The sequence below is a fragment of the Drosophila suzukii genome, chromosome X, assembly GCF_043229965.1.
Source record: "Drosophila suzukii chromosome X, CBGP_Dsuzu_IsoJpt1.0, whole genome shotgun sequence".
Lineage (NCBI taxonomy): Eukaryota > Metazoa > Arthropoda > Insecta > Diptera > Drosophilidae > Drosophila > Drosophila suzukii.
The window spans coordinates 6,264,018-6,291,135 of record NC_092084.1 but is presented as its reverse complement, the minus strand read 5'-3'; the positions used below and the strand labels follow the sequence as shown (position 1 = coordinate 6,291,135).

The window sequence follows — 27,118 nt, the reverse complement described above, 5'->3', positions numbered from 1 at the left end:
ATAAAATAAAAGTTAAATAAGGTAAGAAAAGGATCAGCCGTTCTAGTTGATATAATAATTAAGAACATATCAATTTCTTACCAGGACGCTTTCCGCTTTTAGACTTTCAGCGATGGATTCCCTTCTCGATGGCTCCTTTGATTTTTCGTCCTCATCTTTCACGCTTTCAGCCACAGATTCTGGTCGGGAAGCTTCCTTAGAAGCTAGTGGAGACTTGTCATCCTTTGAACTATCTGGTTTAACGCTTTCTGCCACTGATCCCCGCCGGGATGGCTCCTTGGATTTGTCAGCCTCGTCTTTCACACTCTCCGCTACAGATTCTGGGCGAGAAACTTCCTTTGAAGCTGCTGCAGACTTCTCGTCCTTGGCTTTTTCCAGTGCGGCACTCTCAGCAAAAGATTCGCGACGACTTTCTGGCTTTTCAGTTTCGTCCTTCACGCTTTCCACTACGGATTCTGGTCTAGATGCTTCCTTGGAAGCCAGAGGAGATTTGTCATCCTTAGTGCTCTCCGCTTTGACGCTTCCGGCTACAGATTCTCGACGGGATGGCTCCTTTGACTTGTCTGCCTCGCCCTTAGCGCTCTCCGCCGCAGACTCTGGCCGAGAAACTTCCTTTGAAGCTGCCGCAGACTTCTCTTCTTCGGCTATTTCTGGTGAAGCTGCCATAGATTCGCGACGACTCTCTGGCTTTTCTGCTTCGTCCTTAACGCTTTCTACTACGGATTCTGGCCTAGATAGTTCCTTGGAGGCTGGAATAGGTTTGTCATCGATGCTGCTCTCCGCCCTAACGCTTTCGGCCACCGACTCTCGTCGAGATTCTTCCTTGGACTTTTCAGCTTCATCTTTCACACTTTCTGCAACTGATGCTGGTCTGGAAGCTTCCTTGGAGGCCAGCGGTGATTTCTCGTCCTTAGTACTCTCCGCCTTAATGCTTTGTGCCACCGACTCTGGCCTGGATGGCTCCTTGGACTTGTCAGCCTCATCCTTGACGCTTTCTGCAACGGATGCTGGTCTGGAGGCTTCCTTGGATGCCAATGATGACTTTTCGTCCAGGGCACTTTCTCCCTTGGCGCTTTCTGCAACGGAATCGGGACGAGAGGCCTCCTTCGACTGGGCGGCTTCATCTTTCACGCTTTCTGCCACCGACTCACGTCGAGATGGTTCCTTAGACTTGTCAGCCTCCTCCTTAACACCTTCCGCCACGGATTCTGGTCTAGAAGCTTCTTTTGAGGCCAATGCAGACTTATCGTCCTTAGCACTTTCGGCCTGTACACTTTCTGCAACAGATTCTCGTCGAGACGGACTCTTCGATTTGTCAGACTCATCTTTAACGCTTTCCACCTTTGATTCTGGTCGGGATGGTTCCTTGGAGTCTTTGGTGCTGTCTGGCTTAACGCTTTCAGCGACCGATTCGCGGCGGCTCTCTGGCTTTTCAGATTCATCCTTGACGCTTTCCACCACAGATTCTGGCCTAGAAATCTCCTTTGAGGGAACTGAGGATTTTTCGTCGGTAATGCTCTCTGGCTTTGCACTTTCAACTGATTCACGACGGCTTTTTTCCTTTTCAGCCGCATCCTTCTCGCTTTCGACAGCAGACTCTGGTCGTGAAACTTCCTTTGATGCTGGAGCAGTTTTGTCATCGGCAACAGGCTTGACACTTTCCACCACAGATTCTGGCTTGTCAGTATCATCCTTATCGCTTTCCGCCGCTGAATCTGGTCTGGAGACATCCCTAGAGGCAATAGGCGACTGGTCAACCTTGCCGATTTCTGTCTTAATTATTTCCGCAACGGATCCTGGTCGCGAAGGTTCTGCGGATTTGACGACTTCATCCTTTACACTTTCGGCAACCGATTCTGGTCGCGAAACATCTTTGGAGGCAAGAGGGGACTTTTCGTCCTTGGCACTCTCCGCCTTAAGACTTTCAGCCACGGACTCACGTCGTGATTCCTCCTTAGACTTAATTGCCTCATCTTTGATGCTCTCGGCCACGGATTCTGGTCGGGAAGCCTCTTTCGAGGCGAGCGGTGACTTTTCATCCTTGGCACTCTCGGCCTTGATGCTCTCGACCACCGACTCTCGGCGGCTTTCCGGCTTCTCAGCTTCGTCCTTGACACTCTCGATTACTGATCCGGGTCTTGAGACTTCCTTCGAAGCAAGCGGGGACTTGGCCTCCTTGGCACTATCAGCTACCGATTCCCGTCGGGATGGTTCCTTTGACTTTTCAGCCTCGTCCTTAACGCTTTCTGTCACTGATCCTGGTCGAGAAACTTCCTTGGAGGCTTGGGCGGATTTCTCATCCTTCGTGCTTTCCGCCTTGGCGCTTTCTGCTACAGATGCCGCTCGGGATGGTTCCTTTGACTTTTCAGCCTCGTCCTTAATGCTTTCTGTCACTGATCCTGGTCGAGAAACTTCCTTGGAGGCTTGGGCGGACTTCTCATCCTTCGTGCTTTCTGCCTTGGCGCTTTCTGCTACGGATGCCGCTCGGGATGGTTCCTTTGACTTTTCAGCCTCGTCCTTAACGCTTTCTGTCACTGATCCTGGTCGAGAAACTTCCTTGGAGGCTTGGGCGGACTTCTCGTCCTTCGTGCTCTCCGCCTTGGCGCTTTCTGCTACAGATGCCGCTCGGGATGGTTCCTTTGATTTTTCAGCCTCATCCTTGACGCTTTCTGCAACGGATTCCGGTCGGGATGGTTCAATGGACTTTTCAGCCTCATCCTTGACACTTTCTGCAACGGATTCCGGCCTGGAGGCTTCCTTAGAGGCCAGTGGGGACTTCTTGTCCTTTTCACTTTCCGGTTTGATGCTATCGGCCACAGACTCCCGACGACTTGCGGTCTTGTCGCCTTCATCCTTGACACTTTCCACAACGGACTCTGGTCGGGAAGGTTCCTTCGAGGGAAGAGCGGACGTTTCGTCCTTTGCACTTTCTGGCTTCACGCTTTCGGCCACTGATTCCCTGCGGCTATCCACCTTCTCAGCTTGATCCTTGATGCTTTCAGCGACTGACTCTGGCCGGGACGCTTCCTTGGAGGCCAGCGGTGACTTCTCATCTTTTGTGCTCTCGGCCCTGACGCTTTCTGCGATGGATTCACGACGGGACGGCTCCTTCGACTTATCTGCCTCGTCTTTGGTGGTCTCTGCCACAGATTCTGGTCTGGAGGCTTCCTTCGAGGCCAAGGGAGATTTTTCGTCCTTTGCACTTTCTGGTTTAATGCTTTCCGTAGTAGATTCCCGGCGGCTTTCCGGTTTCTCGGCTTCATCTAGGACATGCTCAAGAGCGGATTCAGGCCGCGAAGCATCTTTGGAAGCTGGCGCGGATTTGTCATCCTTATGGCTCTCGGCTACGGATTCCCGTCGGGAGGGTTCCTTGGACTTTTCGACTTCCGCTTGAACACTGCCCGCTACTGAGACTGGTCGGGAAACTTCTTGGGAGGCGGGTGCGGATTTTTCGTCCTTGACGCTATCTGGCTTCTTGCTCTCTGCCACCGATTCCCGTCGGCTCTCCGGCTTCTCAGCCTCATCTTTGACGCTCTCCGCAACGGATTGCGGGCGCGAAGCTTCTTTGGAAGCTAGTGGAGACTTTTCGTCGGGCCTAGCTTCATCTGCCGCCGATTCGGGACGGGAGGCCTCCTTAGAGGCAGCAGTTGACGTGTCCGCCTTCGCACCCTCTGCCGGACCTTGCTCTGGTTTTTTGGCTTCCTGCTTGGCCTGCACCTCAACCTCTATGGCCTCCTCGATGGTGGCGGGACTCTCCATGGAGACGGTGTCCTCACGTTCCTTGGCCTCCTTCGGGGGTAGGGTCACCGGTTGCACCAGCTGGGCTGGCAGCTCATCCTCGGAGGTAATGTCGCTGGTCTCCTTCTCTTCGGGAGTGCTGGCCGACTTTTTGGCCTCCTTTTCGGTTATGATTCCTGACTCTGCCTTTTGTTCGGACTCTGCTTCCATGTCCTTCTCTTGCTCTTTTGGCTGATCCTGGCTCTCTTGGGTGGGGGCCACAATTGCCTCCACAATCGGTTCGGTCTCCAGGGTCACAACCACCTCCTCTGCCTTTTTCTCCACTGCAGCTTCAGTTGCCTCGACCTTCTCCACAACCACCTCCTCGACTGGCTCTTTGAGTTCCACTTTAGGGGGTTCTTCCTCTTTCGGTTCAGCCTGCTCCTCTTCGACCTCTGCTTCCTTGGTCTCCTTTTCATCGTCCGTTTCCTTTTCTTCCTTGGCAGACTCCTCTTTATGCGAAATGCTCTTGGCACCGACGTCCTGGCTGTCCTTTTCGTACAACCCGAGATCGGCTTCCTCGTGGACGGGCAGATCGGCCACTTCGTCGGGCGTCTTGATAACATCTCGCAGAAGGTTCTGCTGCGCCTCAAAGGTCATCTTCATGGGCAGCACTCGTTCCCCAGAGTCGGGAAGCTCGCCCAAAATATCCCTCTTGGCGTCCTTGGGGGCATCCTTAGTAGTTGCGGCCAGCACGGCCTCAATTGCGGATGGAGCCGCTTCGGGAAGAGCCTGTACGGTGGCCACTACAATGGCCTCTACTTCCTTCGTCTCTTCCTTGACATACTTCTCCTCGATCACCAGGTCCTCCTTGATCTGATCCAGCGGGATGCGCTCGTCCTCGGGGAGTGTGGGCGCTGTGGTGGCCCCCGACTCAATGGTGGCTGAGAACTTCTCTTCGGGCAGGCTTTCTTGAAGATTGACGGGCAGCACGTCGACTGGAGCTCCGACTGGGTCGTCTTTGGTATCCGAAGTCTTCTTGCTCAGTTTCTCCTCGGGCGTTGGCGAAGAGAACTCCTCCTCCTGAGCGGGCTTGGCCAACTGCTCCTCGGTACGCGACTTGGCAATGTCCTTGGCAGCAGCAATGATCTCCTGCACCTCGGCCTTGATCTCGCTCTGCTCCAGGTCCGCTTCCTGTTCCGACTCATCCTGGTCCTGCCGTCCAGATGCGGAGGCGCCCTCCATTCGAGCCTTGCGCTCGGCTGCTTCCACCTTGGCAATGGCCGCCTCGATCTCCTCCTCGGCGCTCTTCTTGCGCTTCTTCTCCGACTCTTGCGAGTCGCGCTGGTGCTTCTGGATCTCCTCCTCCTTGGTCATGCTGCTTTCCTGCTCAACGATCGAATCTTCGGTATACTGCTCCACCTCCTCCTTTTCGATGATCAGGTACTCCTCCTCCTCCTCGGGTTCATCCTCACCATCGCCGGTTCCCTCAGCGGGCATTTCGCGCAGCTCGGCCTTGATCTGCTGGTGCTGGTGGCGCTTCATTTCGTCCCGGCTGAACACCGCCTCGATCTCGCGCACCACCTCCTGTTCCTCCTTAAGGTCGTCCAGTTCGCGCTGCTTCTCGGCGTCGAGTTCCTGTGAGGCGGTAAGGTCCTGTAGTTTCTTGGCAGCCGTCGCCTCGTCGACGGAGGGAGTGGACACCAGGCTAGAATCGGTGGTGCCGCCCTTGTCCAGGCGCGTCTTCTTAAGGTCCGCCGCCCTTGGCTTGGCCTGCTTCACTGGACTACCAGGTGCCGGTGCTCGCTTCGAGGGCGAAACGCCACGTGGTCTTCGCGAGATCGGCTTCCTCTGGGCCGCCTGAGTGGCCCCAGTCGCCGCTGTCTTCGTTTCCGCCTGCTGTTGGACTCGCCGTTCGCTGGTGGCGCTAGTGACTCGCCTGGAGGTGGCTGTGCTGGTGGCCTGAACGCGAGCCGCCTGCTGTTTGGACTCTAGCACCTTGCGATTGTTGGCTTCCTTGGCGCTCTTGGCCGGAGTGCTGCTGGGACTGGACTTGGTGGCTGGGCGGCTCAGCACCTTCGGCTTGGCGTCGCGGGCTGCTGGTGCACGGGCTGCTGGTGTGGCCGTGGGCGAGCTCTTCTTCTCGTCCCGCTTGGCCAGCTTGCGGTCCATGGACTTGGGCGGCTTGGTGTCGATGCGGGACCGAACCACGGGCTTCACCTCCGCCCGCGGCTTTTCCGCCTTGCCCTTGGCAGACGCCTTGCCTGGCTTGCCGCCGGTGGGCGTGGCATCGGCGGGAGCTGCATCCACTCCATCTTTGCCAGAGGCTGGGGCTGCTGCTGGTGCTGCCGCCTGCTGGGGCTTCATGATTAGAACCTCCACCTTCTTCTCCTCGCCCACATCCTTGTTGTCCTGCTCGACTGGCTCGGTTTCCTGTTCGTGCTCGGGTTCAGTTTCCGCTTCGGCCTCCTGCTCGGCGGGAGCAGCCTCATCCCCAGTGTCAGCGGGTTCAGGTTCCGCCTCCTGCTCCGGCTCTACATCCGTGTCCATGGAATCCGCTTTGGTGCGGGCAATGGATGCGGCAGATGCAGCTGCCGACGCCGCCGCAGCCTCCTTTGCCTTGTTGTCCTGCTGCTGAGGATGAGGGTGCTGGATAGCTATGGCGGCACTGGCCACGGGACCGAACTTGCTGGACTTGTAGCTGGCGCTGGGCGGAGCCGGAGTAGACTCAATGGCGGACTTCAGGCTCTTTCGCGTTCCGGCCACAGTCTGGATGGCTGGGGCAATCGACTTGGCTGTGCAGGTGGAGTGTTTCATGAACTCCAGGTGCTTCAGCTTCTCGAGACCCTCCTGGATCTTGAAGTCAGGAGTGCTGCCCGGGAAGAGGATGCGAGTGATGGTGTCGTCCGGATTGGCCGGCTGCCAAACGAGCAGGGCGCAAATGGAGACCAAGTTCTGCAGCGGGAAGTTAAAGTCGCGCGACTCACGGGCGGCAAAGAGCCGCTGGTCGCCGGCGTGCCACTTCTGGAGGAACTCCTTCACCTCCTTGGAGTCGCGCGCTGGGCTTATCACATACATGTCCAGAGTGCCGTGACCCACCTTGTGGTAGAGGTTGACCGGCTCCTGGTTGCGGTAGCAGCCCTGTGGTTTGAGATCCAGTGCCTTGAGGTCGCTGACGATACCGTGTCCGCGCTCGAAGAGATCGATTAAGAGTGGGTCGCGATCCTTGTCGCCGTCGGGGCTGGGCAGGCCCTTGCGGTCAGGTACATTGCCGAAGAAGTGCCCGATCTGGGGGTAGACGTGGGAGTCCCGCTTGCGCGACACCACCGCCCCCAGTCCCTGGACGTTGCTGTTGTTCAGGCGCGTCATCAGCACCGCGTCCAGTCGGTCCAGGTGCCGGGCAAAGTCCCAGAAGCATGCCTTACGGTTGAAGCCGCCATCAACTGCAGGAGGAGATTAGGCTGAGTTACTAAGATAAGTGCTACGTATGATTGTACTTACCAAGCATGTTGAAGCCGTTGATCCCAAAGAGGGCAGCATCACCCTGGCCGCCGGGGAAGACGTATAGCGTGGGGTGGGTGAAGCGGATATTTCCCACCACGTCCGAGGTCTCGAGCAGCTCCCTCAGCGAAGTTGGCATCACCATGGGCGCCAGGTAATCTGTGCAAAAATACAGCTTGGTAAGTTCAGGGTTCTCAGAAAAAACATTATAACTGGAGATTAAATTGCTCTCGGTACTACTTTCATATTAATTTCTCAAATTGATAACACTTGGTCTTGGTTATTTTCCGTTCTCCATTTCTCGGATGTAGGAAATCGTACCTATAAATCCGTTGATACACTCGCTGCTCGTGTCCAGGACGTCGACGGGATTGATCCGGATCCGGCACTGGCGAGCAAAGGCCTTCTCGGGCAGAGTGTGCCACAGACCCGCGTCCGCGCAGTGAATGTTCATGGTGATGGTGTCCGCATAGGCCCGGATCACCCTTTGTACGTCGTGCTCCTGGAAGGCCTCCGAGAAGTCCGCCACAGAGAATGTTCCGTCCTGCATGGGCACGAGTTAGGTTAGGTTAGGAACTCAAGGAGATCGGATCGTGACCGTGACTCACCTGCAGTATCCAGGAACCATTTCCGCTGAAGGTGTAGCCGGCGTGGATGATGTGCCGGTGGCGGGTAAAGCTGCTGAGCAGGTTTCGCATGCATTGGATCAGCGTGTTGTACTGCGGGTGGATGAGCACCTCCGTCACCAGATTCTCGCTGGCATACTGGATGAGTCGTTCGCCTGGAAGAAAAGGGTACAAACAAAGTTGTCATATTAGTTTTCTGGGTTCATTTTTGATTTTGCAGTCCGTCTAGCACAGATTTTATGGGCGGAAATGGAGTTGGTGGGATTAAGGCATCGCTTCCACTTGCATCCCTTTCTGATCTGACCTCTTTCTGTCAGGGGGCAGTCACACCGTCTGGGTGGTGCACAGTGCACGGTGCACTCCCCCGCCCACCATTTCCATCCCCTGATGAATGGATAAGCGGATGGTCAGAGGTGCTGCATCGGATGGCAGAGATGCCAGGGATGCCTGGGATGCCAGGCACGGACTTGGACTCGAGCACGCACGGCGCATCAAGTGGATTTGGATTGTCAAGCGTTGGCTTTATTGTCTCGACGGCTTTGGCATCCCAGCAGCATCCCCTTGAAGCGCCGTTGCCATGGATAGAAATTATTTAATGAATCTTTAATTTTAATGCTTTAATTAAGCCCTCAGTTGTGTGGTTCTCAGGTTGGTGCGACCTTGTCGGCGACCTTGGCCACCTCCCACCTTCCACCTCTATCCCTAGGTTACCACATAACAACGATGATGATGATGATGATGATGATGAGACAGATGAGGGCTATGATGAGGCTTTTTCGGTTCGCCCTCGTCCGAAATGGTTTTATGCGAATACGAATGCGTACGTACGTAAATAATTTACGCATTTTCCGCACTAAATAGTCGTTGACAAGCCAACTGCAGGGTGGATGGATAAGCGGATGGATGGGTGCACCACCACCCATCACCCATTATATACCACCTCCCCAGGGGCAGTGGTCAAATGTGCTCACGTACGCGTAAAAAATACAAGACAAGAGCATCGGTGGATGGCTGTTGGTCAACTCGTATGGCTTCCTCTCTGTCCAGCTGTTGGGCCTGTGTCGTGTGTATCCCTTGTGCTTTTTATAAATGATAATCTCGACGACCCAACCCAAACCAACAGAACCCAACCTGCGTGTTGTCCTACGGCTTATATTTCACGCACCAAGCTCGGAACAGCGAACGCAGTGACATATATAGGTAGGTACATATATACATATACCGACAGCCTGTGCGTATACGCAATTTGGCGAATTTAGGTCGCCTACTACCTCGGGAGCTGTCTCTGCCATTTTTCTACTTTAGCTTCTTTTTGCTGTCCCTAGCACAGGGCATAATCGTAAGAATGTTTAGTTTATAACCGGGCTGTAGACGTCGCGTCCTGGGGAAAGGGGATCGCAGGGGTAGTGGGTTGTGGGTAGTGGGTAGTGGCCTGGGGCCAGGCGACATTAGCATCGTGGTGGCCAAGTCACTGCCAAGTGGCCTACACATCAAGGTGGTTCCCCCGGAAGGGGAATAAACTGGATTCGAATGGTATGGAATGGAATGGCATGCGGACTCGGATGCAGTGGGCTATAAATTCCAATTGAAATAGGGCTTCAAGTTGACTGTCAATTTGCTGGTAATCTCTTTGCGCCTTCTTGCTTCACTGGATTCCAATTTGAGACCAATCGAACTGGCAAGAAACAAGATACCGATCGCATAAATAACCAGAGTCTACTACTCTATTTCGATATGCCTAAGGTATGCCTTGATTTTCAACCGCTTCAAATGGTTTTTTATTTTATAAGAACCAACCCTACCGAACCGACTTGTATGGCATAATAATAGTGGATAGTGGACTGTCTAGTGGAACAGGGCACTTGAAAAGTTTAGCGGCCTGTCAGCGGTCAGGAGTGAGTGGTCCACTTGAGGAGTGGCCAAAGTTGGCCAAACCGCACACCCACGCACAATGAAAAGTTGCAGCAAGGGCTCAGTCAGTTGCCACTTGACAAATAATACCGAACGGAAATGAGGAGAGAATGGTCTAGAATCCGGACTCGGATCCTCATCCATAGAATAGCTATGCTGTCCTGGCCGCACCTCATCCCAAAGTGGCAACATGGCGCCAGATTAACCGTTAATAACTGCAACCGGCTTTGGACCAGAGTTACGAACTTTTCCAAAACAAAGGGAGAAATAGGGTAAAAAAAAAATTTGCATAACACCAGCAGCCGGAAACTTTTTGTGTTTTATGATTTCGTTTTACTTTTTTTTCGGCTCTTTTTTGTTTGGCTGCAAAGTAATTACAGTTATAGGCGACGGTCGGCCCTTCTCCTGACCTCCCACCCACCCTTTTGCCCACTTTTGAACCCAAGTCGCCACCACAGTTGGAAAAAGTTTACTGTCAAACCAACGCGCACGTGTTAAAAAAAGTTTCCAATGACCTTTTGCGCCCTCCTCTTTCAAACTCCGCCCAAAAAAAGACGGAAGTCTTCCAAATTAAATAATGAGGCAACTCATTGAGTTTAAATTTAAATCTTCGCCAGGCCTTGGGAAACTATTTTCTAGGAATACTTTTCTTTAAGATATATTATGGGGATAGCTATTATTGTTATTTGTAGAAGAAGGGTCAGGAAATGCCCGATGGTCTTCCGTATTTCGTATTCCATATTCCGTGTAAAGTCACATTAATAATGTATCCCCATTTGCCAGTTCTGCTTCCGTAGCTCACATATGGCCAGGTCATCCCCCAGCTGATGAATGATGTATATTAACGCTGTGCATATTCATGTAGCTGTGAATTTCCCACGGCTCATCTTCTTGTTCTCAGCTCCCCCGAGTGGGCGGGTGGACGGCTTAATTGGCTGCGCTTATCCCGACCTGGCAACATGGCCATATTTATAAACGCCCAGTACACTAATCCCTGGGAATTATGATGATGATAGTTTAATTAGCGGTTTCAGCTGCATTGTGAGAGAATATTGGGGGGAGGTGCTGTGTGCACGGGCATCCTTATATGTATGTATCAATATCAATGGTTGGTTGGCTATCCAGGAGCAAAGGCATCGGCCACTGGCCATCGCCCATCATTAATCAGGCCACATAATATGCTGGAATCTTCTCCGGTTACGTAAATGTAGATGGACTCATGGGCCACTCAGAGGAACATTTGGGGAGGTGGAGTGAGCTCCTGTTGAACAAAGCCAATAACATGTTGTAAACGTCAAGCGATGTGTTCTCACATTTTCCCAACCGTGATGGTGGCACAAAATTAAAAGGATGCGGCGCGAAGAGTCTCCGCAAATGACAGACGTCAGCTGTTCCACCCTTCTCGCTGATATTAATTGATGTCCTGTCAACATGTTACCCGCATTCCTTGTCTACAGACACACTCGCCACTTCTCGCTGCATCCCTCTCTACATCATTATAGTTTATTTGCTTATCGCGGCTGGACCAGACCAGTTGTCCCACCCAATTTTCCACCCAAACCAAACCAAAGACCAGGGGGTATGCAAATCATGTGTAAAAAAAACGAATTTCATGTGGGTGTGTCAGTTAGTCAGTCTGGCAGTCTGCCTTTGCTATTTGCCCAACTGCTTTTCTCCCTTTCTGTCACATACAAATAGTCCATATTGCCCGTCTCTTTCTTCGGCTGAATTATGCATGAGCCTCAGTCACATACACACACACACACACACATGGCCATTGTCAATACGGCCTTGTAGGCACGCCTGTGTGCGTGACTCCCACTCACTTTCCATCTCACTCGCTCTATTCCACAGATATATGTAGGCATGAGCCCTCGTATATTTCCCTATATTCGTTTAGATGTGTGTGTAGACGGCACGGACGGACTCTATCTTTCTATCAATTTTGCATACGCTTTTATCTCAAGAATTTGTATGGCTTTTCAGGTTAGGTTGGGTCGTGATACGGCTTTGGTGTCCTATTGTGCCACGCCCTCTCATCAGAACATCTTTTCATTGCTTATGTGGGATTCGGCTTAGGCACGATAAGAATGTGTCTAAATCCCCAGATAATCCCAAGAGCGGGTTGGGCAACAAAATGGGGTACTATGTAGAACGAGTGCGGGAGGCGTGAGAACTCAAGGATCGCAAGGTTGGAGAAAATATGTTAGCAAGTGAAGCTGAGACCCAACAAATTGTAGAGAACAGAACGCGCTAACAAGAAGGAAATATCATGTAAGGAGCAGCGAATGAGAACAGCGAGAGAAAACGATGGTATTGTGAGTGTGTAATGTAGAGTAAAAACATCGAGTTAGAGTAATAAGCGAGTGAGCGTAACGAGTGTAGAGGACAAATAGCAAGTAGGGCAGGGCAAATCGCCATTGCACATCCCACCATTTTTTTTTTTCTAACGAAGCCTGTCTTTATCACGCGAACCCATGGGGCGTTTTCTTGATAGGGTGAACTTTTAAAGTCGACAGCGAGTGAGCGTAACGAGTGTAGAGGACATATAGCGAGTAGGGCAAAGCAAATCGCCCATCGACCAATCGACCATCTTTTTCCTAACGAAGCCTGTCTTCATCACGCGAACCCAGGGGGGCGTTTTCTTGATAGGGTGGACTTTTAAAGTTGACAAACTTTTCCCGTCCCACAAGGAAACTTAAGTAAACTGCATCAAGCTCAGTTTTTGGCCTGCACAAAAAGAAGAAGAAATGCTGATGAGGTTGAGGGTCAGTGTCGGGGCTTGAGGCCAACGTTGGACGTGAATTTGTGAGAAGGCAGAAGGGAGTTGGGTTTCATGAATCATGTGCTTGTTAACGAATTTTTGCCGTTAAAGAAAAACCTTCAGCCAGCACCTTGGGCAGTTTAAGAAGTCCATCCTCTCGCTTCGAAGGCAGCCATGCAGGAAGGTGGACAATTTGGACACTGACGCTCCTTTGTCGGCTTTTTTTTTCGTATTTTATTCCTCTCGGGATCCCTGGATAGGGACGAGGATCTCTGGCGAGCACAATGAGGCCGGCGAAGCGAGTGCATTCTGTGCATTCTCAATCGAGCCTCAAGTGGCCCATACCCCCACAGGTCCTCATCCTCCTCTGGTTTATGCTTATGGCTGTTGCACCACCATCATTATTGGTCTCTGGACCGCTCTGTGGCGGCACCACTTGAGAATTTTGTTTAAGTAGTTTCGAGGGGGGAACGCAAACAAAATGCGATTGCGAATGCAAATGGAAAATGGAAAAGCCGCTGTCGTTGCCAACTTTTCCCCATCCGGACAATGGCTAAATGGAGGGCATTGAGCGCAGGTGTTGCACTTAGCATGTCCTTCAAGGACAACGCCTCGGCGTCGCCATCGCCATCGGCATCAAGCAAGAGGCCTGCCAAGAAGAAGAACGCGCCTTATCACTGCCAAGTCCGGGTCCTCTCAAGCATACTTTTCATTTCATTGTCGCTTGAAAATAATGTCCTCCAAAGGGAGAGTTTTTCCCACGCCGGGCATATTCAAAAAGGGGCTTGAGAAATCAAAGTTAACCGTATGCAATAATAGGGAAAGTATAAAATCAAAAGGGAACTTTCAAGCTCTTCCAAATTTTAGACCAACTTTAATAAACAAGGCAACATCTTCATGGATGGATTGAATCATAGCCAGTGAGTCTGCGGGATTTTGATCAAATTGCACGGCTTGTGGGGAATAGAGGAAGATGAAGATGAAGATGGAACAACAAATCCCAATCATCTCCAGAGCAAGTCAACAAAGTGGGCAAACAGCAAAGAACGCGGATGCGGGACTTGCTGGATGCAGTGGCAGCCACTTGAGTGCGTTTCAACAGCATTTTAGACTAATCCGCAAAGACAACAGTGCCGTCAGTCAGCTTATTGTTGCTCCTGTCGATGGCGATGAGGATGATGATGATGTTGAGGATGATGATGATGATGATTGTGCTGTATGCTGCTGTTGCACTTGGGCAAATGAAAATGCAGCTGCTTTTGGGCCCGGGGTTTATCACAAAAGCCAAAACAACAAAGCAGCCAAACAACAAAGCATGAAAGCGTTGAGCTTTCGGCTTTTGTGCATTCAATTGTTGTTCATCCGAGGAGCCCATGCCCTCCGGAATCTGGAATCCCCACTGTTGTGGACAGACAATTGTCATAATAATTCGTTGGAATAACTTTTGTAATTTAACACAACAACCATTGTTGCTGTTGCCCGATTCAAATTCGATGATCTCTGTGGAATGGCACAGCGATTGCCTAATTGGCTAATTGGGGTTATGATATGATAATGATATCGTATATATATAGTTTATAATCGGGATTTGGACTTACCGTGACGAGCCTCCTCGCCCTCGGGCGCATGTTGTGTAATTGTATTGAGCTCCTCTTCCAAGTCGACGTGACAGTCGGAAACGTCCCAGGAGAGGAAACCTGCAAGAAAAAAGGAAAAGGCATAAGGTAAAGGAAGATCAGTGAAGAAAGAAAGAAGTAAGGTTGTGTTAGATAAATTAAGGCCTAAATTATTAGTTTACTTTAATTTTTATATACAATCAAAACTGGTATATGCTATAGTTTGTCACAACTTTTTAGAACAAAAACCAAGCAAGTGTCATAAGGACATAAGGCCTTTAGTGTGGGAATCATTATGTCATCCCAGACATTAATGTTAAATGGTTAACTTATAACTAGCCGGGAAATATAAGACAGATAACAGTTCTTCATTATGCACATGGAAATGCATTAGTTGAATAAACGATGGATTTAGTTCGAGAACTGGTGCCAGGATCATTCCGTTTGCCTTGGGGCCATTCATCACTCGCACATTAGATCTGTGTAATTATGCACAACGTCTGTGAACGGTTGGCAATGCGCAGTTTTGATAAATGACCTAACAAGGGGGAGGACGGGGGTCAAAAACAGGGGGTCAAGAGGGAGCTGTCGAGGTCACAATACGCATGGACTGAACTAAACTGAACCGAACTGAACTGGACGCACCCCGAACGCCTTTTGATATTTGTTTGGCCTGACGTTGTAGCTGTGTATTATGTCATTTAGTCAACAAATTAAGTCAGCAGTCCGACTTCACAACGTGAGCATTTGCAAATACAGGCCCAGAACAACGTGGGCCGGGCTCTTCCATCATTTTCATGCTCCATGCTCCGGCTCTCCCCACATTTTCCATAGTTTTGCCCTCCTGTGTGTTTTTTCCATTTATGAGGATGCAGCATGGCATGAAGAGCTCAAGGGGGCCAGGGCCAGGGGCAGGTGTGTGTGCCGGTAAATTAATCAAATTACTTTTGGGGCACTCGGAAGCTCAGACTTTAAGGCCTACGTGACAGGTTCAAGGGGCCACGAGCAGAAAAGGAGCCAAGCATACACCCGTACACCCAACCATCCAAGTAGGAGCCCCTTTAATTTCCATGATCTGACAGATTGTAAATTATCCCTAAGCCCCTTGGAAAATTTAATGAACCCTCCGAAGACCCCGGCATCGTAACGTTCTTGTGAATAACTTATTCAAACGATGCCTTAATGAGTGCTTAACTTTCATTTTTATGCCGCCGCCGCCGCCGCCAGGAGATGCAAATGAAGCGCTTTTCCGCGGGGAGAGCATAACTGCTGCCATGCAATATCATTGAATGGCAGATGGTTTCAGATCATCAGCCACGTGGAGGTGAGTTAGCCCAATCCCAAGACCAAGCCAAAGTCTAAGCCAGAAAAATATAACAATATTACCCTTTTGCCCCGCCTTCGCCCTTCACCGCTCACTGCGGCAATTTGCACAAATGGCTGGCAACAGCAACAAAAGCGGCCTAAAAAAAAGTGAACTCGAGGCATAAAAATGTAAAATCTTAACACTTTTCAACCAACCCGCACACACACACTCGCTGACTATATAGTATAAAGCCAGATTCAGGCAGGATCAGGACATTGTGTGGGCAAACAAAAGGGAAAGCGAAGAATAAAGCAAAGGCAGAGGCAGCCGAGAAAAAAAGAAAAAAGGGGCAGACGACGGCAGCCAAAAGCGCCTACAGCGATTGCACAAAAATAATGAGGAAGCGCGCCCAGGATATGCGACGCCAGCATGTACTATATATATATATAGATATATATATATACGTATATATAAAGTAAGGATAAGGATATATGCGGTGGGACCTTCCCTCCTTCCTCTGAGCAATCATCGAGCGAATGAAGCCACTCAGACGGAGGCGAAAGACAGCGGCGGAAACGTTACAGAAACCGAATCCTCAACCGAATCCTTAACCGAAACCGAATCCCCGTCCCGATTCCGATTCCAAGTCCAAGTCAGAACCTCTGCCATCGCCCCTCGCCGTCGCTCATTTATTATTTGTGCGTTGATATCTGCGAGTGAGACTTCAATTTGCCCAGTGCCAGGGCCAGACTCACTGCTTATTTATTATTTATTTATATTTAATTTTTGGCTTAACCCCAGCAGCTCCCTGCTGTTTTAACCAAAAAAAAAAAAATGGAAAACGAAAGTTGCTTGCTACCACTGAAACACAAGTAGGTCGATTTTATAACTTTATGTATTTTCATGTTAATAGTCAGTTCAATGGAATTGAAACTTTTGGGAGAGGACTTAAAATAACATAGTTACATAAGGAGTAATCGAAAACCCAGATTCTGGGTTAGCTATGTAAACACCTTTGTAAATCTGTTCTATATCAACTAATCTATGCCTTGGCATTATCCCATTCACATTTCCCAGTTTATACTTTAACTTGCAGTACTACTAGGTTAAGTAACTAGCTTATTGCATTATGACACTGGCTTGATTTTTGACCTATTGGCTAGATATATTTAAAAACGATTACAGATCAACAACAGTTTGTGAATTTAAAAGCAGATATGATATAGCTTATCATAATTTTTCAAAATAAATGCAGTCAGCTAGTGGAAATTAAAGTTAGTGTCATGTATCCATAAGTGTTATAAGTTGGAGGACCTTATAAGGGGCTACAAATCAACATCATCTTATGAATTTAAAAACAGAAATGATATGGGGTTACCATAACTTTTTAAAATAAATGAAGTCACTTAGTGGAAATTAAAGGTAGTATCATACGAGTATATCCATAAGTATTATATTATAAGTTGGAGGACCCATGGATAATACCTGGCCGATCTCATTTTTTCCGCATCGCATTTTATGAATTTATTAACAGATATGATATGGGGTTACCATAACTTTTCAAAATAAATTAAGTACGTTAGTGGAAATTAAAGGTAATATCATACAAGTTTTATCCATAAGTATTATAAGTTGGAGGACCCATGAACTATACCAGGCCAATCTCATTTTTTCCGCATCCCCACACAAGGGCCGCGGGCCCTTTGATTCCGATTGCGATTCTGTTTCTGTTTCTGATTCCGATTCCGATTCCCCTACCCATTATCCTGTGCATTCGCTGCGATTGAGCGCCCGACAGCCAGGTAATCGAATGCAGACGTGTCAGACAGACAGACACCTGTTTCCTGTGTCCGGGGTCCTCGATTCTCGGCTCTACATACCCATTCCATCTCCATGTCACCGGGGGGGCACATCCTCTGAAGCCCTGGAGCACCGAAGCCCTGAAACCACGCCCCTGGCAACCCACTGCGACACCTATGTGTTCCTGCTCGTGACGCCGCTTCCGCTTGCCATGGATGATTACTGATAGGCGTCCCTACCCGCTTTTCCCCTCTTGTTGGCAGCAAATAGTTGCATAATTCTACGCGCCCCCCTCGAAAAGCCACTCTACTACATCTACTCTACATGGGCGGCGATGGGCAGGGGGAGCAGTGTTGATTTTGATGTAGCTAAAAAGCCACTTGACGTTGTTCGTTCGTTCGTTCGTTCGTTCGTTGTTGCCAGGCCCTTGAAGCCAGAAAAGCGCGTTGAAAAAGTTTGCATAGCCAAATGAATGCGCTTCTCCTACAGCCTTCGCCCCCCCCCCCCCCCCTTTCCTTAAAAACAACCCCCCTTTTAGATTCAGATTCAGAAAAAGAGCGGCAGAAAGTGCAACTGTTTTTGAGAGGGGGGCAGAATGGCGCAAAAGGGGCTAAATGTTTGGAAATGCATAAATAAACACATTAAAAAGAAATTAAACACTTGCACCCATTAATTGCGTATTGAGTCAAGTGGATGGCAAAGAAGAACAAGCTCGAGATGAAGATGAATCTCAAGGAGGAGGAGTGGAACCCCAGGATGAACTGCTGAAGGACAGCCAACCAAGTGGGTGAATAAAGGGAGGGCGGTTATCTCCCAGTTGGGAGGTGAAAAGATAGAAAGCAGAGAGGCAATAACAATTAAAGCGAATCGAAAGTAAAGTAAACGAGGCGCAGCAAATAACTGGCTCCTCGGATCGCATCGGAGTCCTTTGTTGTGACAGGTCCTGGACGAGGACGAGAACGAGGATGAGGATGAGTATGGAAAAAAGGATGGGGCCGTGGATGAGGGCCAAAAAGGAGGACAACAAAAGCGAAAACAATGCTGCGCCTGATTGCCCCGTGCCGATAAGGCCAGCTTGATGAGCCAAGACACACGGACAAGGACATCGGACATCGAACATCGGACACGCTGTTGATGTTATTGCGCACCCAGCGATATGTATATCCCGATAAGGATTGTAATTAATTGGAACTCGAACTCATGGGAGGTCGATAAAACACCATCAAAAGGACGCTTCCCTCAGATCCTTAAAGTATAGCATCAAAAAAAATGTTAAAAGTAATAAACATAGTACTACCAAGTCTAAAGTGTTTAAAATTCCTATATCCTTTCGTTTTCATTGGAATAAGATTTTTCACTTCACAGAGGGAAATGTTTAAGTACATTGTTCTTGAATTGAGAAAATTCATTCCTAAAAACCGTATAAGAACATTTTGGTATCAATGTTCTCAATGTTAGAACAAAATGGTGAGAAGAGAAAAGTAAAATTATAACTTTTTGATAAGTATACACTACTCTGATATATATATATAGATTTACTAAGCCCAACTAGTCCGAGTATCTTTTTGGAAATGAGTTCCGATTTAAAAGGTATATTTTTTTCCAGCTTTAGTATTTTTTAATTGAAAATCGGAGAACAGTCGTGGAGAATTGCGTCATATTGGGACATGCGTCATTATCTAATGGCTCCTGTCCCCACTGCCCATAATCTACCATCGCCTCCACTGCTGAGTCATGTCCAACTTCGGTTGCTCCTGGTGTCCTGTCCCCAGTACCTCATCCTCCAATCCTTGCTAGGTGGCTGGCTGGCATACATGACGAATGCGCAATATATTTTGAAGTGTTGTGTTCCCCCTAATGGCTAATCAATGTTTATAGGCTACCGCTAGGCTACAAAACAGCGGAGAACAATAAACGGGAATTTGTGTGTGCAAACGAGGCCAAATGATTGGACAGCGTTTTTGGTTTTTGGCCAAGAGACCGAATGGGCCAGAAGCAGCCCCGAATATGAAATACAAATGCGCAAATTCGTTGGGCGGTCGGTGAGATTTTGGAAGATTGGTGAGGTGGGAAGAACTAACCAATTTTGCGAAGAGAAGTAGGGTATTGTGGCATATAAATATTGCAGTAGCTGACAAAGGCCACAAGAATGTACCACTATGTGTGTGCGGATGGGATTGGTAATGGGAATGGGGATGGGGATGCAGGATGAGGATGCAGGATGCAGGATGAGGATGTGCGAGCGGGTTTCGCATAATTTATGTCACTTTATCGATTCGCCCAATACAAGAGAACACAAGCCCTGGAAACACACACACTATGATCCAAAAAGGATGGGAACGGGGATTTTTGCAGCGACGGCGAGTGAACTCTTTTAACATTTTATAGCCCTGCATAAATTGCTCATAAATGTTTTCCTGCCACGTGCGGTTGCAACATTTTTGGGGGCGGCGTTAGTGGGCTGTAACCTGCCATCTACCCGAAAATGAATCTGAAAATTCTATTATCTCTACATGCGGGAGATGGAGATGGTCGATGGGAGATGGTCGGTGGAGATGGTATGTGGATGGTATGACTCTTCCACAGAATTTTCATTCCTCGAATTTTACCTTCCACCCGCTGCGCCCCAGGGTCATTCGTTCCTCTATCCTGGTCCCTACCGCTGTGGGAGATTTTTGACTGCTTCTGACAGAAATGCCAGCAAAAACGAAAAAGACAGCTAACTGCAGCCAGGCGGGAATAATATACCCTTACCAATCACTAAAAACTATTGGTTGGCAACTATCATAGACGGAAATCTGCAAAGTTTCAAAAGTATCTACACAAAAATCGTCCAGTTAAATCATCAAAATAAAAGATGTCTGCCTTATAACACCCAAATAATTCAAACCAGTTTAGATTATTTGTTCTTGAAACTTTGAGAACAAGTTTACTTGGTTAAAAAGAAAGATTGGGTTCCATATAAATATTATAATTCAACATGCCTTGCTTCAAAAGCCATATGTATTTCTTACAATTTTAAAGGATAATAAATGAAATCCGCTTCCAACTGCGAAACGGATTACAAAAACTATAAAACTCTCTGCAAGGGTATCGAAATGAAAGCGAGGGGAAAACTCCGAGCAGTTCACAGTTCGCATTGCAATCCGATTGTAGGATTCATTCTCGCTCGATCTCCCCTGCCCAAAACGCCACCCTACCATCCTCTCGTTCTCCATAAATCACAACACTTTGCACACCGAGGAAAGGAGCGGTTTTCGGGGTTTTCGGGGTTTTCGGGGAATTGAAATGGTATGGTATGGTATGGTGTGGTGTGGTGTGGTTTGGTATGGAATGGCATGGACAATCCCTTCACTCCATATCGTACTATATCTCCTGCCACATGTCACGGCTGCCACCCCTTCCCCTTTATAGCTGCCTGGGTCACCTCAGTTTGTTTATATTTCTTCGATTTTACTGCCAACAGAAGGAGTGAGCAAATAGAAGCGAAAACTAGAGCCAAAAAAAGGAAACATTTCTGACACAGACTTGCGCCTGTCACAATGACTGCACACGGGTTTGCGGGTGTGTGTGTGTGTCTGCTTTTCCCATAAAACAAAAAAAGAAATCATTTTCCACTGCAACTGCAGCATTTTCCGCAAACTAACTAAAAATAGATTTGCATTTGTCCGCGAGCCGCGCGAATGCAAGATTTTTGCGTATGACAGGCGGGAATAAACGCGACCCGCGAATCCCTCGGATTTCAAGTTTACTGAAGATGACTAAAAATAATTCATCTGGCAGATACACTCGAGGTCTTTTATGCATCTTCCATATCTTCGCTTTGAACTCGCAGAGAGTCACGGATCTCTAGTTAAAGTTGATGTTTGTATGTACAATGCTTTGATCCTCAGATTTTCTTTTTAACATTATATATACTTTGGTATGTGACTCGATTTTATAGATTATATTTTTTTCAGATTTTCTAAAGCACCCATAACTACGCGAAATACCACATCTGAGTGGCATTCCTCCAAACGTTTTTTTAATATTTTTTATTTCTTTAACTAAATTTGGTATGACAAGAGACATAATACTTACAGAATAGGGTTTCCAGAAAGGTGCCCCAGATGTACTTAATTTAATGGCCACTCTCTCATATTACATGCTCAATGGTCAAGGGATCCATATGGTTTATGTGCTAATTAATTCGATGTTGTCCTGCGAAAGGAACTCCTACTTTATGCTACATGAAGTCCTACATTTGTATCTCCTTAAATCCCTTTGCACATAGTTTTAATCATACCCTACCCCTTACTTTAATTCAATTTGCACTGGCAACTTTTGTAATTGTGGTTTGGAAATGTAACTGGAGCTGATGCTAATTGCTCTGCACACCTGAGGGTGTTTGGGTGTTTAGGGTGTTAGTTACCTGGCTGCCACGCCCACTAAAATGCACCGCCCCTCGCCATGACGGTCTTAATTGTTTCTCACTAATTGCATAATTGCAAATATTTCCCAACATGCTATGCGCGTGTTTGTTTTTGCGAGCTGTCGGGCTTATCCTTTAATGCTATCAAAAAGTCAATAATGAGGGTGATTCATCAACGAAGGATGCATTTCAGATATTGATTGCGGATTGAATGCCACTTAAAAATTATCATTCTAGCGGAAATTCATAAGCATTTATTTATTGATGGCCAACACACACACACGCACATTCAATTATTCAGCACTTGATGTGAACAACTAATGAAGTGGAAAAAATCAAATATTTGCTCAATTCGTTGGATACATTTTGATATATATTATTTATTCATCTATCCAATTTCGAAACTCAACAGGATTTGGGTATGTGAAAGTTTCATCTTCAATTTGCAGAATTACTTGCTCGAATCAAAAACTTTGTTTACCGGCAGGCAAGTGATATACATGGTAAATCAAATCAAAGCTACACAACAACATTTTCAGGAAAATGGAAAAGGACATGCACTTGTAATCAAATATTTACATCGACTCCACTGCTCAAAAGGAAAAGAAGTGAAGTGCACCACTCTCATTGAGTTACAGGTTCCGATTCCGTAACCCCATCCCCAAAGAACCTCTTTCCCCAGCTGTTGCCACATCCGTTTTGAGGTGAACAATGGTCTACAGAGTGTGCATCGAAGATAGATGCACAATTGTGCGCCTTTTATGCGCTCGTGTTGAGCTCGACCATTATGGATTTCCAATTTCATGGCTGACTACTGCATACTGCACACTGCATAACGGCAAATGTCAAGAGCTCCTAAATATGAGGGGGTACAGAGGTACAAGGGTTCTATACCATCTACCATCATATCTTTACCTCTGCACAATGGACAGCCATGTAAGTTCCGAGTCTTATCTGCCACGCCCACACCACCGAGGGACATACAAAGTTGGCCAAAGACGAAGCGTTTGCCGTGAGGGCAATAAAAAGCATTTGAAACGCCTTTTTGAGTCTGAGGTGATGCCAGATTAAATCGAAATGAATTTGTATTGAACGAACGTAGGGCAATTGAATATAGTTGTGGGTGAGGGGTTCAGTGGGGGGTGGGGGGTGGGGGAAACGCTAATGCGGGCACGAAAAGGTAAAAAGTCAGCCAAGGGAAAACGGTGAGGAAAATGGGGAAAAAGGGGAGGCAGCTCTGAGGAAGAGGGCGCCTCAAATGCAATTTGTCAACGATTTTTCGCAATTTTCCCAGGCAAGGCGACAAATTGGATCCAAGCACACTCACACACATGCTATAGGGGGCTGGGAAAAACTGGAAGCGGAAAATGCAGGGGAAAGGCCAAGGAGAAATGAGGAGCAAGCTCTTTTCGTGATCAACATTTCATCGTTCATTGGCAGACGGGAAATTGAAAATTTCAAGCATTTTCTACAGCTGTCGATATAGACAGTTCTTAACCTTCTAATTTCCTAAAATTGTAACATCTTAAGTAATCTCTTTAGAAATCTTAATATTTCGTCTATTCCATTTTAATTTAAGTCTCTGCAAGGCTAGTAGCTTTATATTACCTAAAGATACCCCTAAAGATACCAAAGATATCCTCACTTTCGAATCCTTTTGTAAGTTATAACATCTAAGGTTGTCTCTTTAGAAATCGAAATATTTTGTCTTTTACATTTCATTTTTAAAGTATGGGAAATCAAAATGCTTTCTTTATTTTACAAAGCGATTATCTTCACATTACCTAAAGATAACAATTCCACCCTAACTATCAAACCTTTTTGTGAGTTATAACATCTGAGGTAACCTGTTCAAAGTGCTGTATAGTTTATTTAATCAAAGATCCGCATTTCACAACCACTGTGCTCTCATTCCAGCATCCTGCCCCAAAAACATGCTCAACTTTGGCCACAAGAACTTTAATTGCGATTAAGTGAAAATGAAAATGCATTTTCCGAGTCAATCTCAACTTTGGCACGCTCAATTAATGCCCAAGCCAATCAATAAGCCACCGGTTCGGATTGGATGGATTATGTTCTACGGTGCCGCGCAAGAGCCATAAATAAATAAAATATAACTTTGCATGGGGAAAAGAGCGGAAAACAAAGTGGGGCGGTGGGCTAAATAAATAAATACGGAGGGGGGGGGGGGCGTAAGTAAAGTACGAATAAATCAGATTGTGGGGGCGGTGTGCTAAGCTAAATTGCTGCAATCCAAGCCGCCTCAACTTAAGCGGAGGTGTTTGGGAAAAACAATATTTTTAGCCGGGCCTGAAGGAGAAAAGGGATTACCTTGGTATATTCTGCTCAGCCTTCTTTACCGCATTTGCCATCGTTATTCAAGAAAAAGTATTAAAGATTAAAGGACCCACGCAGCTTTACGGGGGAATAGTCATAGCAATTTAGATCTATTAGTCTCCCTTAGCTCATTAAAGAGTTTCGAGAAACGATTCAAAGTCAGGGTCCGCTGTGCCTTGTCCCCCAACATCTGAACATCTGAACATCTGAACACATTTGAACATGTGACTGTGGGATATGGGATGTGAGTGTCACCAGCTGCACTTGGCAAGCGACCAACAAATCACTTGATGACTACGACTGGGGATGGGGATTGGGATGGGTGATGCTGGGATGCTGGGAAGGACTGCCTGCGAACGATGACGATGATTATGAGGCTGTGGAGGAGGCAAGAATGATGCAAGAAGCTTTTTAATTTCGCAAATGCGCCAAACTAAAATTGCAGCAGTCACAGCATGAAAATGGCCAGCTCCAACCCACAGCCCACAGCCCACAACCCATCCCAACCATCCAGACCAATCTTCTCCAGCCATCCACCCATCTTTTAGGCTGCCCCACGGACACGGGCAGCAGCTGCCATAAAATTACGAAATATGTGTGCATAAAAAAAATTGAGGAATCAAAATTGCAATTTTATGCGGCGGCAACTGGCAGAAATGTATCTGCCAGATACTTGTTATTATGCAAAGCGAATTTATGGCCCCTCTGATTGAATTCCAATATCCAATACCTTATATATTCCACGACTCCATCTCCATCGCCATTTTCATATTTCCAGCTGCTCCAACTTAAATTTCTACCAGCAAAGTTTGCCGGCGGCAGATGAAAATTTATGAGAACAATGTCAGTTGACAATTAATTACACTACAAGTTACGCTAATTACAAGTCCATGAAGGGACGAGGGTCCCGAGATAAGAACTAGGTGTCTTAACTTCTTTAATTGATTTATGGGTTGCCCCTGGGCAAAACGCAAGTAATTATGACTCGGCTTTGAAACAGATATTTTTGGGATCTTAAGGAATCAAGAAATTACCACAACAAATGGCAAGTCATTGTATCATACATTTTTTTGCGCCATGTTTCGTATTAGTAGTAGTATTTTTGACTAAAATGTGAATCCTTATTTTCCGCCATAAAAAATCCCTGTTTTGGCTGGCATAATGCAACGAATAGTCAGAAAGAGGAATGTCATACCTCGTTGGGTTCGCAATTTGACTTCCAATTCACTGGCGTTCAAGCCTAGAAATTTTTTATTTTCAAAATTTTTCGGAAAAAAACATGATGTAAAAAATGATTACAAAAAAAGCGGAAATTGGTCAAAAAATTTATTTTCCTTAAATTGATTCGAATCGTTAGCATATTAAGCAAGCTGCTCAAAACAGTCGGTCTTTTAGCTGTACGCCTTGATTTGGCTAAACTACGACTGAAAAACCACTAAAAAATGAGTATTTTTGACCAAAGTCTGAATCCCAAAAAAAAGCGAGCTACCCCCTTACAAAAAATGAAAAAATTTGTCAAAAAATAAATTTTTCTTAAAATGATAGGGATCGATAGCAATTGAAGCAAGCTGCTCAAAACTGTCGTTCTTTTAGCTGTACGCCCTGATTTGGCTAAACTACGACTGAAAAGCCACTAAAAAATATGTATTTTTGACAAAAAACTGAATTCCAAAAATAACTGATGAACCCCCTTACAAAAAATGCGAAAATGGGTCAAAAAATAAATGTTCCTTAAAGTTATAGGGATCGATTGCAATTGAAGCAAGCTGCTCAAAACAGTCGGTCTTTTAGCTGTACGCCTTGATTTGGCTAAACTACGATGGAAAAACCGAACAAAAATGTCGCATTTTTGACAAAAATCTGAGTTTGTATTTTTGCCAAAATTTGAACCCTTTTTTCGCCATAAAAATTACGTTTTTTGGCTGCCATATCAAAAATATGAGTCAGAATGAGGAATGTCATACCTCGTTGAGCTCGTTGCTTAATTTCCAATTCATTGGTATTCAAACCTAGGAATTTTTAATTTTTGACATTTTTCGCAAAAAAAGATGATGTAACCCCTTACAAAAAAAGCGGAAATTGGTCAAAAAATAAATATTCCTTGAAGTGATTGGAATCGTTAGCATATTAAGCAAGCTGTTCAAAACAGTCGGTTTTTTTAGCTGTACGCCTTGATTTGGCTAAACTACGAAAGAAAAACCGAAAAAAAATTTAGCATTTTTGGCAAAAATCGGAATCTCCATTTTTCACAAAAATTTTAACCCTATTTTTTGCCATAAAAACTCCGTTTTTTGGCTGCCAAAATAAAAATAAAAGTCAGAATGAGGAATGTCAAATCTCGTTAAGCTCGTTGTTTAATTTCCAATCGATTGACATTCAAACCTGGAAATTTTTTATTTTTTCCATTTTTCGCAAAAATAGATGATGTAACCCCTTACAAAAAATGCGAAAATTGTTCAAAAAATAAATTTCTCTTAAAGAGATAGGGATCGTTAGCATATCTAGCAAGCTGCTCAAAACAGTCGGTTTCAGTTTTTTGGAAAGTGATGGGTATCGGTAGCCTAGTTTGTTACTGGAAAAAGTAGGGATATTTTTGTCAGAAATACTGCGACCTATTTTTCGACAATCTTCCCCATTTTCGCTTTATATCCTGAACTGGGGATATTTCAGTTTTCTGTCCTCATATCCACGGTCTATTCCGCTGCTCGCCCTCTAAATCCCGGCCACTCCCTGCCATCCTCTGCCAACTTAAACAAATGAGTTCAAATCAATCAGAAACTCAAATAGAAATTGCTCGGATTGCAATCCCGAATGAAATTAGCAGAAAGTCTGGCGGAGTATATATAGTCGGGAAGGAGTGAATCACGTAGTGCTTCCGTTTGACCGACTTTTGTTGGACTTCCGGAGTTCTGTTGGAGTTGCGGGGCAAACATTTGCATACAGAACCTCCGCAGAATGGAGGTGGAGGTGAAGGAGGTGAAGGAGGACCTGGATGTGGATGTGGATGGAGGTGAAGAAGAAGACGGGGCCAGTGCAATATTCAAAATGGCGGCACATTAATTTGTGCCAGGCTCAGCAGGAGCGGAAAATGGAAAATGCGGAGTAGAGAGGGCAGAGAACGGAGGGATC

The 27,118-nt window shown here is 46.9% G+C and overlaps 1 protein-coding gene across 5 annotated transcripts in view; it reads right to left on the bottom strand.

Moving 5' to 3' along the window:
• futsch overlaps window positions 1-27,118 on the bottom strand; it is a 65,941-nt gene that overhangs the window by 13,107 nt on the left and 25,716 nt on the right. For all 5 annotated transcript variants that reach the window (XM_036820279.3, XM_065868224.2, XM_036820277.3 and 2 more), the window contains exons 3-7: window positions 14,118-14,216; window positions 7,827-7,999; window positions 7,540-7,762; window positions 7,219-7,377; window positions 82-7,160 (exon numbers count right to left, since the gene is read on the bottom strand). In XM_036820279.3, the coding sequence (XP_036676174.2) occupies window positions 82-7,160; window positions 7,219-7,377; window positions 7,540-7,762; window positions 7,827-7,999; window positions 14,118-14,216 (7,733 nt within the window). The remainder of the gene's footprint in view (window positions 1-81; window positions 7,161-7,218; window positions 7,378-7,539; window positions 7,763-7,826; window positions 8,000-14,117; window positions 14,217-27,118) is intronic.